The sequence below is a fragment of the Gopherus flavomarginatus genome, chromosome 4, assembly GCF_025201925.1.
Source record: "Gopherus flavomarginatus isolate rGopFla2 chromosome 4, rGopFla2.mat.asm, whole genome shotgun sequence".
NCBI lineage: Eukaryota > Metazoa > Chordata > Testudines > Testudinidae > Gopherus > Gopherus flavomarginatus.
This window is the reverse complement of record NC_066620.1, coordinates 116,515,957-116,530,908: the sequence shown is the minus strand read 5'-3', so window position 1 is coordinate 116,530,908 and position 14,952 is coordinate 116,515,957. Positions and strand designations below refer to the sequence as shown.

At 46.4% G+C, this 14,952-nt stretch overlaps 1 protein-coding gene across 2 annotated transcripts in view; it reads left to right on the top strand.

Annotated features, from left to right (window-relative positions):
• The first annotated feature begins 319 nt into the window (after window positions 1-319).
• Window positions 320-14,952, top strand: part of AKAP7 (A-kinase anchoring protein 7) — a 145,200-nt gene continuing 130,567 nt past the window's right edge. Inside the window, exons 1-3 of one of the 2 annotated variants that reach the window (XM_050949987.1) lie at window positions 320-722; window positions 13,428-13,580; window positions 13,986-14,116. In XM_050949987.1, the coding sequence (XP_050805944.1) occupies window positions 458-722; window positions 13,428-13,580; window positions 13,986-14,116 (549 nt within the window). In that variant the 5' untranslated portion in view covers window positions 320-457. The remainder of the gene's footprint in view (window positions 723-13,427; window positions 13,581-13,985; window positions 14,117-14,952) is intronic. The other variant, XM_050949986.1, reaches the window with a different exon arrangement.

The following is a 14,952-nucleotide window of genomic DNA, read 5'->3' as shown; positions in this document are numbered from 1 at the left end:
ATCTGCAGGCACGCCTGCGGCACGTCCACCAGAGCCGCGGGACCGGAGGACCCTCCGCAGGAACGCCTGCGGGAGATCCACCAGAGCCGCGGGACCGGCGAGCTGTCCCTGCGCCTAGGGCGCCAAAAATCCCGGCACCCCTCCTGCCTGGCGCTCAGCTGCCACCACCAGAGACAGGACCCCACCCATTTCCCTGCGCTGGATCAGCCCCGCCCCAGGGCGCGACCCAGAGCCGGGCAAGTACTGCTCCGAACCAGCGAGCACCAATCCCAGCGTGCACCGCGCGGGCACAGAGCTCTCGGCACCTCGAAGCACTGCACGCTGGGAGTTGTAGTCCTCGGGAAGCGCAGTCCCTGCTCTCCCCCAAGCGCTCTCGGCCTGGAGTCGCCCTTCGCTCCCCCCCACCCCGGGACGCGGTGACTAAGTTTGGCCGCTGCTCCGTCCCCCACGCCCGGTCATGCGGAGGCTGCTATCGACTCTCCGACGCCATCACGCCCGGCTATTGGCGGCGGCAGCCGAGCTCCCCGCCCCGGGACATAGGGCACCGCCGCCTGGCTGGGGGGAGCGGCGGGCAGCGGCGGCCGCTTGGGCGCTGGGCTCGGGTCGCTCCATGGCGCAGTGCGGGGCCGTCGCAGCGCCCCCACCCACCCCAGAGAAGGCGCAGTGGTCGGGGGCAGCCGCCGGGGACCCTCCCCCCGGAGCCGGCGAGTCCCTGGAACACGGTGAGAAGGCGGCCGGGCGGCCCAGGCCTCAGAGCCCCCGGGGGGTGGGTCCCGCGCGCAGCCAGGCTCTGCCCCCCTGGCGCGGTCTCGTCCCAGCTCCGGCCCCTGCTTTTGCTGCCAGCTTTGCCAAGTGCAGGGCTAGGCCCCGCCGCTGCCAGCCCGGCCCCCCCGCGGCCTGCCAGCAGCCGCGCCTCTAGCATCGCCTGTGCCCGCTGGTGCTACGCGGCGTGTGTGTCCCGCCCCCCGCGCTGCTGTGCTGGCCCCTGGTGCCGCCCTGCTCTCCCCCTGTAGTGCGCAGCCTGAAACCTCCTTTACGCCTTCACTCTTCCCTTCCTTCGGTGCAGAGGGAAAAGTCCCGTTGCCCGAGCTGTACTGTTGATAGCACATACAGACACCGCCCCCGTGCTCGGCGGTAGTAATAGTCTCCACTCCGAGGAGCTCACGCTGGAAATAGGCAAGAGCCAAAGAAACTTTTAGATTTCTGTTTGCAGATGGGGAACTGACAAGAGATTTAAGTGATGTGAGATCATTCCAGCAGGTGATTGCAGAGCAATGAGTGAGCCCGCCTCCCCTGAGTCCCATTTCAGAGCCATAAACACAATACCATCCTCCCTGTAAAGCCAGAGATAGGATGGATGTTGATCCGCGTGTTGCACTCTCTCCTTCCTCTCATTGAAGGTAGGAAGAGACTATGGTTGCGTAGACAGTATAAGTACATTCCTGTTTTTGTAGTCGGTGTATGACTCATTTAACTGAATACAAAAGACAGGGTTATGTCCCTGTAGCAGCTTTCAATATCCAGTTGTATGTGATAATTTAGGTGCATCAACACTTACCAACTCAGGCAGCCAGGGTGTCAGACCAGTCTGGGAAAATTTGAGCAGGTATCCCCTTCTATAGTATCTTAGCAAAGAAAAGGGTGTGCAGAGGACTTTGCACAGAGTGGCAGCATCAACATGGGACAATGAACTTTGGTATAGTCTTACCCGCAGGCAACTGAGAGGAAGGAAGATCATCTGTACCAGTTATACAGAGTCATAGCTAGCATCCTGACTACACTGCAAAAGTAGTGTTACCAGCTAGTTGCAGGACAACAATGCAGACCTTATGCCTATCTTATGGCCAAGGCAAAATACTCCTAGCTTTTGCAGTTTAACAGTAATGTTAATAGTGTGTGGACAGTAACCGTAGTTAGAGACAACCCATATCTAATTGTAAATGGTTAAACTCTTACGTATAGTTTTAACATACACTGCCATCCTCCTTTTCCCTTGAAAGGGACAAGTTAAACACTGTGGACTAGTATCAGAGGGGTAGCCGTGTTAGTCTGGATCTGTAAAAGCAGCAAAGAATCCTGTGGCACCTTATAGACTAACAGACGTTGTGGAGCATGAGCTTTCATGCATCTGACGAAGTGGGTATTCACCCACGAAAGCTCATGCTCCAAAACGTCTGTTAGTCTATAAGGTGCCACAGGATTCTTTGCTGCTTTTACTGTGGACTAGATCTACAAAAGCATTGAGATCCTCAAAATCCTTGCTCAGCTGCCACCAAACACTGGGCACCCAAAGTCCTTAGGTGCTGAAATTTCCACTGGTAAAGTCTCAAAAGGTAGCTACAAATCTGCTAGTGAGTATGCACACAAGTGCCTCAGTCCTGACACCTGGGCACCTAGCTCATGCCTAAGCCCTGGCAGAATCCTCAGACTAGGTGTTCCCTTGCCTATCTTACCTTGGTGCCCAATCTGGTAGGCAGCTTTTGAGAACACCAACCAGATCAGGCCCAGCATGAAACACCACTGGAGGAAGTGGTGCAACCCTTCCCCCCAAGAGACCACAATTCAATTCCCGCTTCTGCCTGAAGTTGAGCAGCCACTTAAGCTTTGTTCTCTCCCCTCCTCCCAAGACTGTGCCCAACCCACTGGACTATGGGGTATTTTGGGGCAGGTATTGCCTTGAAAGGGAGGGGAAGAGGAACGCAGTCAGATATAGTTAAATAGATAAGAGCTATCCCCCTCTCCTTATATTCCTTTTGTTAACCACAAAGTGCATTTTAGATGATTGGAGGAATCAGAACTCTTAACTCTTGCCCATTTTAAATTCAGATATGCTTCTTTCTCCTACTGAAAGATGCTCTCCTTTTTATAGTAGAAAATTGGGATGAGACATGCTGGTTATGAATAGGTTATGAAAAAGCTGATTTGTTCTTAAGAAGGTAGTTCCATTTGTGTCCCTAACTTTGGCCTATCATAATCAGACTTCATTTGAGAGGTAAAATGAGAATGAGAGAATTGCAGCCTATTTAAAGGAATGCCAGTGGCGCTGGAACATTTTTAATAGTGGGGGTGCTGAAAGCCAGCCCTCTTACCCCATCTGCACCCCCCTTCCCAGAGCTGGGGCGGGATCAGGGCCGTGTCTTGCAGGGGACTCAGACAGGGGTAAGGGGGCCCAGGCTGTGGTCACAGCTCGGGTTGAGCATGGGGCTGGCAGCCTGGACTCTCAGACATGGGGCTGGCAGCTGCATGCAGGGCCAGAAGTGGAGGTGTGCGGCCAGCAGCTGTGTGGGGGGCCAGAAGTGAAGGCGCAGGGCCACAAGCCAGGACCATCAGGCATGGGACTGGTGGCTATGTGGGGGGCTAGAAGTGGAGATGTGGGGCCGGGCTGTGTGCGGGGCCAGAAGCAGAGGCGTGGGGCCAGCGACTGGGACCCCCGGGCATGGGACCAGGACCCAGCTGCAGCACCGCCCCGCACCCCTAGTTCCTGCGCCTATGAGGAATGCTGTCACACTCAAATAGTTATATATACACACACCCACATAAAAGTTCTCAAAGTAGTAATAGCCATCAGTTTCACCATCTCCTGAACTATGAATGGTCCGTCAATGGACTGCTATTTTACTGATACTTCTCCAGTAGAAATTTCATTCTGGTAACTGAGAGAGAGTCAAGAAATACAGCATCCATTTGAGTGAATAAAAATGAAGGCGTGTTGCAGTTTCATATTAAAATTATAAAGTTCTAGCTAAGATAACTAAAGTGAATTTTAAAAAAACCCTGAATTTCTAACAGCCTTTGATAGTCAAGGCATTCATTCATACTGCATTCTCTAGCAGATAAATATCAGACTAGCAAGATGTCAGTTTAAACGACTGTTAAATTTAAGACTTTTTAAAACAAAGTAGACAGCTTTTTCTCTTTCATTAGATTTAGTGTTTAAATATATATTTTCTTTGAGTAATGACCAACTCATTTCAGTGACTGAAAAAGGAGGGAGTTGTTTACTTGGAACTCATCCTATAGGATTTAGGCACACTCTTGGTGCTTGCCAGTTTAGGCCAATTGCACATCCATCACTCAGTGACTGAAAGAGGGACATTGTCAAGACTAGTTGTTCCTCTGCTCTGCCCATCTGTTATTGTAAGCAGGCAGAATTTTTCAGAGTGGCATTTGTTTTTCAATACACTGCTTTCTTAGTAGACTGAGAAAAGGGAGGAAGTAACATACTGTACAAATGCCAACATACTGCATATTGGCCCCAGTTCTGCAACTGACTCAGCGTGGACAGATCCATGTATTTACATGGAGCCCCACAAATCAGTGGGGCTTGTCATAGGCATCGATTGCAGGCTTAGGATCTAAGAAACCAAAATCAAGTTATCTTCTGGATGCCTAACTGGAAATGTGGACTTCTATAAAGGATTCACATTTTAAAGGATTGACTTTTAAAGGATTTGAGTGAGTGGAAGCATTCTTAGAGTCAGACTAAACATAAAGCCTGTATACCTTGACAGTGGCTTTCATCCGTAACATGTAGTTGTTATTGCTGTTTTTACATGAGTAAGATTCTCTTATCATCTACCATCTCACATATAGGGTTTACAAATGAAAAGCTGAGGAAAACAAGGCAATAAAAAGGATTATAAAAAGCCAGCAAGAACACATATTACTTTTTCTAGTTAGTTACAGTTTTTGATTATACATCTATAAATAAGAAATCTGATGCAGGAATCTTATGCAACATGCTTTACTATAAAGTAAGAATAAAACCTCTAGTTGATTCTAGTATGACAATGGAGTCTAGTCCAAACATGTTCTTAGTTTGTGAAGGATAGGGAGAAAAAAAAGTGACATGCATACACCCACCCAGTTCCTAGAGCCAATAACAATACACCAGTCGCACAGATGGTCCTTAAAGGAATTCCTTTAGCTTACACTATTTCAAATTAAATACAATTATTGGTCTCAATTGTCTAAGAATTGCCCATATCCTGTTATTTTTGTTAGCCCATCTCCCATACTTGGACCTCTTGTTTGTTTCCTTCATTGGTTCATTTAGATCGCGGTAGGCAACCTATGGCACACATGCCAAAGGCGGCACGCGAGCTGATTTTCAGTGGCACTCACACTGCCTGGGTCTTGGCCTTCAGTCCGGGGGGCTTTGCATTTTAAATGAAGCTTCTTAAACATTTTAAAAACCTTATTTACATACAACAATAGTTTAGTTATTATAGACTTATAGAAAGAGACCTTCTAAAAACGTTAACGTATATTACCGGCACGCAAAACCTTAAATCAGAGTGAATAAATGAAGACTCGGCACACCACTTCTGAAAGGTTGCTGACCCCTGATTTAGATTGTAATTTCCTTGAGGCAGGGATTATCCTTTTGAATAGGTTTGTACACAGAGCAAGTGGGCCCCAGCTGGATTGGCCTCTGAACCCTACCACAGTCTATGTTAAATAATAATTAATGTAATACTGTTCAAACAATGCTCACAGAAAAAACTTTTGTATCTCTGCTTCTTAGTGTCCATTAAGCGAGCAGGCAACCCATCTACATACCTTATTTCTTTTGAGAGAGAGGAGGTGGGTGAGGTAATATTTTATTGGACAACTGTCAGTGAGAAGGACAAGCTTTCATGCTTACCCAGGACTCTTCTTCAGGTCTTTTTCTTTTTAGTTATTTGGGGCATGGCTATACTTGCGAGTTAGAGCGCATTAAAGCAGCCCAGTGTGCTCTATGATGTGTCCACACTGGCAAGGCATGTAGAGTGCTCTGACTCTGCAGCTAGAGTGCTCTTGGTACTCCACCTCGGTGAGTGGAATAACGTTTTATGTGCCCTGCTGTACACCCTGGTCTGTTAATGTGCTCTGATTGGCCTTCAGTAGTGTCCCACAATGCCTGTTCTAGCCACTCTGGTCATGAGTTTGAACTCTACTGCCCTGCCCTCAGGTGACCAACCGTAAATTCTCTGGGAATTTTGAAAATCCCCTTCCTGTTTGCTCAGCGAGGCATGGAGTGCTCTCAGCAAATCTTTCCAAGTGACCATGCCTCCGCATGCCAGGCAATCCCCAGTATAGAGCAATGGTGAAGTGCTGGACCTCATCAGTGTTTGGGGGGAGGAAGCTGTCCAGTCCCAACCGCACTCCAGCCATAGGAATTACAATACTTTCAGACAGATATCAAGGGACATGAGGAAAGGGACCATGACCGGGACGCTCTGCAGTGCAGGGTTAAAGTGGAGGAGCTGCAGAATGCCTACCGCAAAGCCCACGAGGCAAACAGCCGCTCCTGTGCTAGCCCCGCGACCTGCTGTTTTTACAAAGAGCTGGATGCGATACTTGGGGCTACCCCACATCCACTCCAAGTACTACCATGGACACTTCCGAGCCCAGTCTAACAAGGCAGGAGGAGGAGCAAAGCGGGAGCGAGGGTGCTGAAGAGGAGGAAGACACCCTGGTATCCATAGATGCATGCAGCCAGGAGCTGTTCTCAAGCCAAGAGGAAGGTAGCCAGTCGTGGTGGCCGGTGGCTGGGGAAGGACAAACACCAGAGAAGGTTCCCAGTAAGCGGCTTTTATTTTGAGAAGGAAGTTACTCGGTGCGGGCTCTCGAGGTGAGGAGGGTTAGGGCTGCATGCATACCTAGATGATGTGCTCTCTCACATCGCGGTAATCTGCCTCAGTGATCTTTTCAAGGTCTCATCCATAACTTGGGCAATGCACTTGTGCAGGTTTCATGGGAGAGCCACTGTGGTCCTTGTTCCAGTCAGGCTAACATGTCCGTGCCATTGTGCCGTGAGGGCTGGGGGGACCATTGCTGCACACAGGCAAGCTGCATACGGGCCAGGGTGGAAGCCACATTGTAGTAGAAGACCCTCCCTTGCTTCCCAGGTCACCCTCAGCAGCGAGATATCTTCCAGGACGAACTTCTGTGGAAAATGTGGGGACAGTGTTCAGTATAGGGGCCTCCTGCAGGTGTTGGCTCTCCCCAAGGCACAGAAACCCAGAGGACAGTGCAGCCGTGAAAGAATCCGCCCCCCCCTTGACCCTGTGCTTACCATTTTGGGGCTCCCAGAGGTTGTGTGTGCTCGCTTTGGGATGGGCAAATTATGCTGTTGTGTAGACTGTGCTTGCCCTCCTTAAGTCCAGGGGAATTATTGCTCTGTCTGGTGTGAACAATGCTGCCTCTGTTAAGTGTTGCATTTTGCCTTTACAGATGCAACTCTGAGATCTCAGCTGTCCATGTTATCACTGGCTGAAAAGTTGCAAAGAATCAGGAAGAGGCCACGTAGAAGCAAAGAGGACATAATGCACGAAATCATGCAGCACTCCCTTAATGAAAATCAAAAAGTGCAGGAGTGGCGGGAGAGTGAAAGGAGGTTCTGCCAGCAGAATGTGGATTGCTGGCACCAAAGCACAGAGCAGCTGATAAGCATTATGGAGTGCCAAGCATACTCGATCCTGGCGCTCATAGCCATGCAGGCGGAGCACTACCACCCCCGCCCTCCTCCCCTGCAGCCCTTGTCCCAAAACTCTTTCCCTTGTGCCCCCATGTCACCTCCAACCCACTTTCCCCAACATCCAGGTTCTTATCGTCACTAGCTGTCTCCAACACCTGTAGCTTCACCACCCAGCCCCGAAAACTACATCCCTCACCCAATGCACTCAACCCCCATCACCATGCAGTACAGCCATCCTGAAGTGCAGCACTCATTGCACAGCACTCCAAACAGGAAGGCTGAGCATGATAACAGGACATACACAAATCTGTGATTGTACCATTCCCCACCCCACTCCCTTGCCCTTTCTGTTTCCCAAACAGATGTTTCTTTTCAATAAATGCATTTTCTTTTCAATAAATGGATTTTTTTTTGCTTTGAAAACATTCTTTATTATTGCATAAAATAAAAGATACCTTAGCCCAGGAAAGCAACAGGCACTACAAGTCAGCATATCATACGTAGCAAACACAGATTACTACTCACATTGGAACCACTGCACTTCACTCCTGTGCAGGGCACCAGACATTACTGGTGGCTTTCAGCCTCAAATTGTTCTCTCAAGGCATCTCTAATCCTTGCAGCCCTGCGCTGGGCCCCTCTAATAGCCCTGCTCTCTGGCTGTTCAAAATCAGCCTCCTGGTGTTGAACCTCCGAGTTCCATGCCTGAGTGAATCTTTCACTCTTCCCTTCACTAATGTTATGGAGGGTACGGCACATGGATATAACCATAGGGATGCTATTATCGGCCAAGTCCAGCTTCCCATACAGAGAGCACCAGCGGCCCTTTAAACAGCCAAAAGCACACTTCACAGTCATTCTGCACCAGCTCACTCTGTTGTTGAACCGCTCCTTGCTGCTGTCAAGTCTCCTTGTGTATGGTTTCATAAGCCACGGCATTAAAGGGTAAGCAGGGTCTCCAAGGATCACAATGGACCTTTCGACTTCCCCTACGGTGATCTTCTGATCTGGGAAAAAAGTCTCGGTTTGCAGCTTCCTGAACAGGGCAGTGTTCTGAAAGATGCATGTGTCATGCACCTTTCCGGGCCAGCCTCCGTTAATGTCAGTGAAACGCCCACAGTAATCCGCAAGCACCTGGAGAACCATAGAGAAATACCCCTTCCGATTAACGTACTCAGAGGCTAGGTGGGCTGGTGCCAGAATAGGAATATGCATTCCATCTAATCGCCACTCCAAAGTTAGGGAAATCCATTTGTGCAAAGCCAGCCACAATGTCATGCACGTTACCCAGAGTCATGGTTCTTCTGAGTAGGATGTGATTAATGGCCCTGCAAACTTGCATGAACACGATTCCAACGGTTGACATCCCCCACTCCAAACTGGTTAGCGACTGATCAGTAGCTGTCTGGAGTTGCCAGCTTCCAGACTGCAATAGTCACCTGCTTCTCCACCGTCAGGGCAGCTCTCAATCTCGTCTCCTTGTGCCGCAGGGTGGAGGCGAGCTCCTCACACAGTCCCATGAAAATGGCTTTTCTCATGCGAAAGTTCTGCTGCCACTGCTCGTCATCCCAGACTTGCATGATGATGTGATCCCACCAGTCAGTGCTTGTTTCCCAAGCCCAAAAGTGCCGTTCCACGGTGGTGAGCACGTTCGTGAATGCTACAAGCAATCTCACATCATATGTGTTACTCGAGTTGATATCGTCAGAGTCCTCGCTATCACTTTGGATCTTAAGGAATAACTCGACTGCCAAATGTGATGTGCTGGTGAGACTCATCAGCATATTCCTCAGCAGTTCAGGCTCCATTCCCGCAGACTAAAAGAGAAGACAGAGCACACAGTACAATAAACAGTGAAAGATGGCGCCAATTGTGGACAGAAGCAGAGGGATTGCTGGGATGCGAAGTGATGCATCACGGGGCATTGGGAAAGGACCCAGAATGCACCATCCGCTCCCTTACCACAAGCCACAGCGCCAGAATGGGAAGAGGTGCTCTGTGGGATAGCTGCCCACAATGCACTGCTCCCAGTGCCGCTGCAAGTGCTGCAAATGTGGACACACCAGTGTGCCTGCAGCTGTCAGTGTGGACAGACTGCAGTGCTTTCCCTACTGTGCTCTGCAAAGGCTGGTTTAACTCAAAGCGCTGTATATTTGCAAGTGTAGCCATGCTCTTAATAATCAGTTCAGTAACTGGAACAGCTCCTGGGGAGCCTTAGTACTCAGATCACAATTTACCTTGTGATTTTCCCCTCTTCCCCTTTATGCTGAAGCCAATTAGTACTTAATCAAGTGTCTTATCTTCCTGAGCACTAGGGATGAGGTATCCAAAAAACAGTCTGCAGGGTCCTAATAACCCAGATCAGGTTTGTTACACTACATTTGTCAAATCAGTGGTTGCTTTGCATGCCACAAGAACATAATTTGGATGTTTACTGCCAAGTTTTCCCCTGGGGTTAGATTTGGAATATCTGCATTAGTTACCAGTGGAGCTTTGAAAATGTGCTTGTCTGTGGTAATGAGGTGTCCTGTGATAAACTGCATTTCTGACATAAGTTTATTTTCCAGTACACTAACACCATTGTAATGTGGAGTTTTCCTGGAAGAATACTGCTGGATGCTTGCTTTGGGCACAGTTGTTGAGAGATGCAAAAGGAGGTTTCAGCTTTACATTTTTTAGAAGATATAATTGGATATGCATAATGTCAGAATAAAATGAAAGAGTCTGAAGCAAACATAGAAAAATATGACTTGTGGATAAATTAATGTTGCATAATTAGTAAGTTTAGAAAAATTATTTTGTATGAATCATTGGTTAGGATGACCCTTTCATTATTGTGTTGGCTTGATATCCTGCCAGTTGTATTTCACAAAGAAATTTAGAAACTGAACTTAGCTCTCTTAAATGAAAAACAAAGTATATTGAGTGGAGACAAGTGAATTGTGATTTATGCTGGCTCCCTATCTACAGCTTTCAAAACTCTTAGTAGATGCAAATGCTGTAGTGATTGACAGTTTTTAGGAAATTTTAAATTGTCCTGTTGCTTATTAATTATATTTCAATGACCTGTTAACTTCAAAGAGCCTTGCCATAGCTCATGTATTTCATGTAATACTTACACATTTTCAAAGTTTGTCATGTTTCTGCACAAATAGTAAAATGTAAGACATTTTAGAAAGAGATCCCTTCCCCACAGAATATTTAATAGAGGAAGGTGCAATACAAGACACCATGGCTTCTAATTCTAGCACTTCTACTGATTATTCTTAATACTTCTGTGCAGTTCCCAATTTTTATTAACCCAGGCCTCTGACCTCTACCTTAGGTGAGGCAATCATTTATCCATTTTACAGATAAAAGAGGTTTGATAAGGCACTGTGGGCAATGCTAATACAACAGTCCCAAGTTTCACACATCTTGTTATGCTGCCTTTCAGATGTAATTATGTGTTTGTCTGCCCATGCTCATGCAGTGTGGCTCTTTATCCCTCTTTAGCAACCAGACCAGAGAAGTTTATGAGTCTGTTACTGCCTTCCTGCTTATGTACATTGATCTTTAGCCCAAATGATAGAGGCTCAGGTTTTTAGAATCAGTGATCCCAGGTTTAGTCACTGCAGGTTACTCAAATGGGGAGTCATTATGCTGTCTTTAACCAATAGACTCATAGAGCCAGGAATAGAAGCCTCATGACCAGCATACAATTGCTAGTTCACAGTTATGTAACCCAGTTATTAAAAACATGTTTTCTCTCTCTCTGGGATGCTCCCCACAGATGATAACAGCACATCTCATATAGTTATTCCTGTAGTGAAAGTGGTAGATGTCTGTGGTGTCTATCTGAGGGCTATGGGTTCAGTTCTGGTTTATGACCCAGGTAGTAAAAAATATACGCAACTTAGTGTGCAAATCCTAGAATAAGTGCATATTTCATATTGCAAGTCACATTGAGGTGAAGTTGGATATTTGTTTTATTGTATTTTTAGTCTTTGTACTTTGGTTAATGGGTGTTTTCCCTTTAAGAACAGGGTAGGGGCACATATTATAACATTTTTTGAAAAAAACAGCAATGTCTGGGAGATGTTGGGTGTGGGTGCAGAGAGTGGAAGATCCTGCCTGCAATATTGCTAACCATTTGTATTAGAAAATAACAAGTCTAACCCCCTCAAATCTTGAGATTGGATAAAAATCAGGACATTTTAAAAAAAGTAATATATTTTGAGAATTCTTTTTATTTGCCTTCTGGTTTAAGCCTTTAGGATAATCCTGGAAATTTGGTGCAGGTATTTCTCAGCAACCTCTATAACAATGAAGTCTATAAACTTGCTTGTTTAAAAATGAAAGCTGAGATCCTCATGTAATCACTTGACTCCAGAAGCTGGAGCTTTAAACAAAACAATTATAAGATGCTTGATAAAATCAAAAGAGCTGGCCACACCATGCCTATGTAAGTTCCAAAAAGGTAAGAATTTGATTTAAAAAAAAATCTTACCTTTCTAGAAGACAAACAACTCTTGCTGAAGATGTAACATTAACCCTTACCAGGGGATTAGATGCCTCATGACATTGTTAATGATCTTCAGAGGCTTTTTGTCCCGGTAGGTCACAAGTATGACTCCAACCACTCAGCAGGTATTAAAGATTGTTATTGTCTAATGATGGATGTGTAGTGGTCTCTATGTGAGTTGGGTTTAGTGAGTGTCAGTTCCAGCTCCTGCATCATAAAGTCATCACTACTGTGCTTTGCACTAATTGGCAGACTCAGCATGGGCCCTGGAGACTGACATAGCCCTCTTATCTCTAGAAATCTCCCCAGAGCTGAGCTGTGCCGGTAGGGCAACCTTCCTTGTTGCTGCCCTATAGTTGAGCAGGGCAGCATACAGTAGAGGTATATGAGCACTAAACCCACACTTTTTTTTATAGCTGGAGTCTTCATGACTCAGCCTTCCAAGGTATCAGAGTCCCTCCATACAAACATGGCAGTCTTCCCTTCTCTGCCCTGACTGTGCTACTCCTCCTGTGGCTGATCGGGAAACAGAGACCCACCCTCTACTCCAGGTTCCTGCACAGCATCCGTAGCAACAATGGCCTGCTTCCTTTCTCACTATGGTACTCTTGCTCTGGACTCCTTCCTACTTCTCAACTCTACATTCTGGCTTCCCCCATCTCTAGGTCTACCAGCCCAAACACACTCCTCCCATGGAGCAACTTGGCACTATAACCCCCAAACACACCTCCCCTCTCCCATGGAGTAACTACAGACTATTTCCTGACAGCCCCTTTCTGTTGGGATGTCCCAGCTCCTTCCCCAGCTGGACTTGTTCAGCAATTAGGTCTTAGCAGGCCCTGGCTTTCCTCCAGGTGCAGCCTATAGTTTAATTGGCCTAATTTACCCCTTCAGGCCTTGTATGAGTTGAACACTCCATCAGAGGAGGACACTGTCACCTCAGAATTCCACCTAATGATGGCTCCACGGATGTTACTGCAGCCTTGCAAAGAGGGACCAGGATTAATGGAGAGATACTTAACCTGTTAACCATGACCAGCTCACATGTTTCTAAACATCATTAACTTCGTCTACACTGGGTACTAAGTAATGTTTAAAAACATGTTAATTTTGACATAGAAGTTAAATAACATATTTTTGAGCATCACTCATTTTCCCAGTCTACATAAGCCTATAGTGACCCTTTCTGCATCTGCCTGTCTTTCCTTAGGACTGGACAAGATGATATGGAACCAGCATATGTGGCTAAATGGACTGATACACTCCTTTACTTCAATGTAGCGTAAGGTCAGGATTGAGATCCAACTTTGATTAAGCACATTTACTGATATTTTGAAGCAGGAAAAAAATGGCAACAAATGGGAGAGAGCAATCTGTCTTACTGATAGAGTAATATATACTATATATATTGTCTCAAATTAGAAATCTAAGACTAAATGTGTTATTTTAAATATATTCCAGATGGGCTGGAAAATATGCAGGAAAAAAAAATCATTCGAAAGAAAAAGAAAAGAACAAAAATAAGAAAAGGGTCACAAATTCCTCCTGACTCTATGGATTATTTGATGGCAGAAATACCATTTGCCAGTACAGATACTGGAGATGAATTTGGCAGTAAGTATATTAAAAAAAACTGGTTTAAACATATGTAGATCAAACATTTAGGCTATTATCTGCTAGTTGGCCCATGCAGGCAGACCTCGCCACCTAAACAAAACCATGTGAACTAGCTTGCAGAGTCAGGGCCATATAGTCACCATTATTAGACTCAATTCTGCAAACACTTAAGCATGTTAGAAACTTACCATCCCATTGTCTAAAAGAAGACTTTTCTACTTACAACTTCTCTAATCCTATGTATTATTTTTGAAAACTTAGAAAGAATGGGATATAGTGCCTTTTACCTTTATGTTGCTGGCTCAAGACCAGCTCATGTTGGTGTAGTATTTCTTGTGTATATTTTTTTATTAATCTGTATGTACAAAATAAATATTTTGCCTTCTCCCTCTCTTCCCCTAGCTACTAGTACATGTTTTAAAAAGAGGAGAAAAAGAACTACTAGAAGTAAGACTGAAGATGACGATCAAACAAAGAAGAAAAAGCAAGATCAGCCAAACTATTTCATCTCTCTTCCAATTACAAACCCAAAGGTGGTATTCTTCTCTATTCTCTTTTTCTATGGGCAAAATTACTTCAACAGGAGTAAATAAGGCAAGCAATATTTAGCCTAATGGGGCAGTTCTCAAACTATTGGGCAGGCCTTCCATGGGAGGCATAGGAATGTGTCAAGGGAGGTGTGAGATGTATTCTTTTTAAGAGCTCTGGCTGTCAGCACCAGCGGTTAGGGCTTATGCAGAAGGGCTGTGCACACCCAGGAGGCAGATAAAGGGGACAGCCGAAGCCCTGCCACCTGGGCTTGAACTCTCTTCCCCACTAATCCCTTACCTCTCCTACCCTGCCTCCCGCCATTCACTCATTGGGAGGCAGCCCAGGCTCAGGCTCTGCTCTCCTCGCTCCTCCCCACCCCTGCAATCCCTCACCTGGAGGCAGCAGAGCTCTGGCTGTCAGCCCTAGGGTGCAGCAGCAGTGCAGAACTAAGGGTGGCAGTGGGGCGCTAAGTCTTCTGAAAAGTGTTTTTGACAAATATCACTTTTCACAGTGCCACCCTTACTTTGTTGCTGCTGGCATGGCACTGCCTTAAGAGCTGGGCAGTGAGCCAGAGCTCTCTGCCGTGCCTTCAGAGCTGAGTGGTGGTATATGGACTTCAGGGTGAGAGGGCAGGGCATAAATAACTACTGACACAAAGAAGGGGGGCCAATCAAATAAGTTTGGGAACCACTGGCCTAAAGTATGACAAATTATTTTATATTATTCTTTAAGGAACAGTGTCATATTAAGAATCACACTGAAACCGTTTTACTAACCATTATTACAAATAAGAATGGATTACTCTATCTGAAAGATAGTAGAGAATATTTTTTCTCTT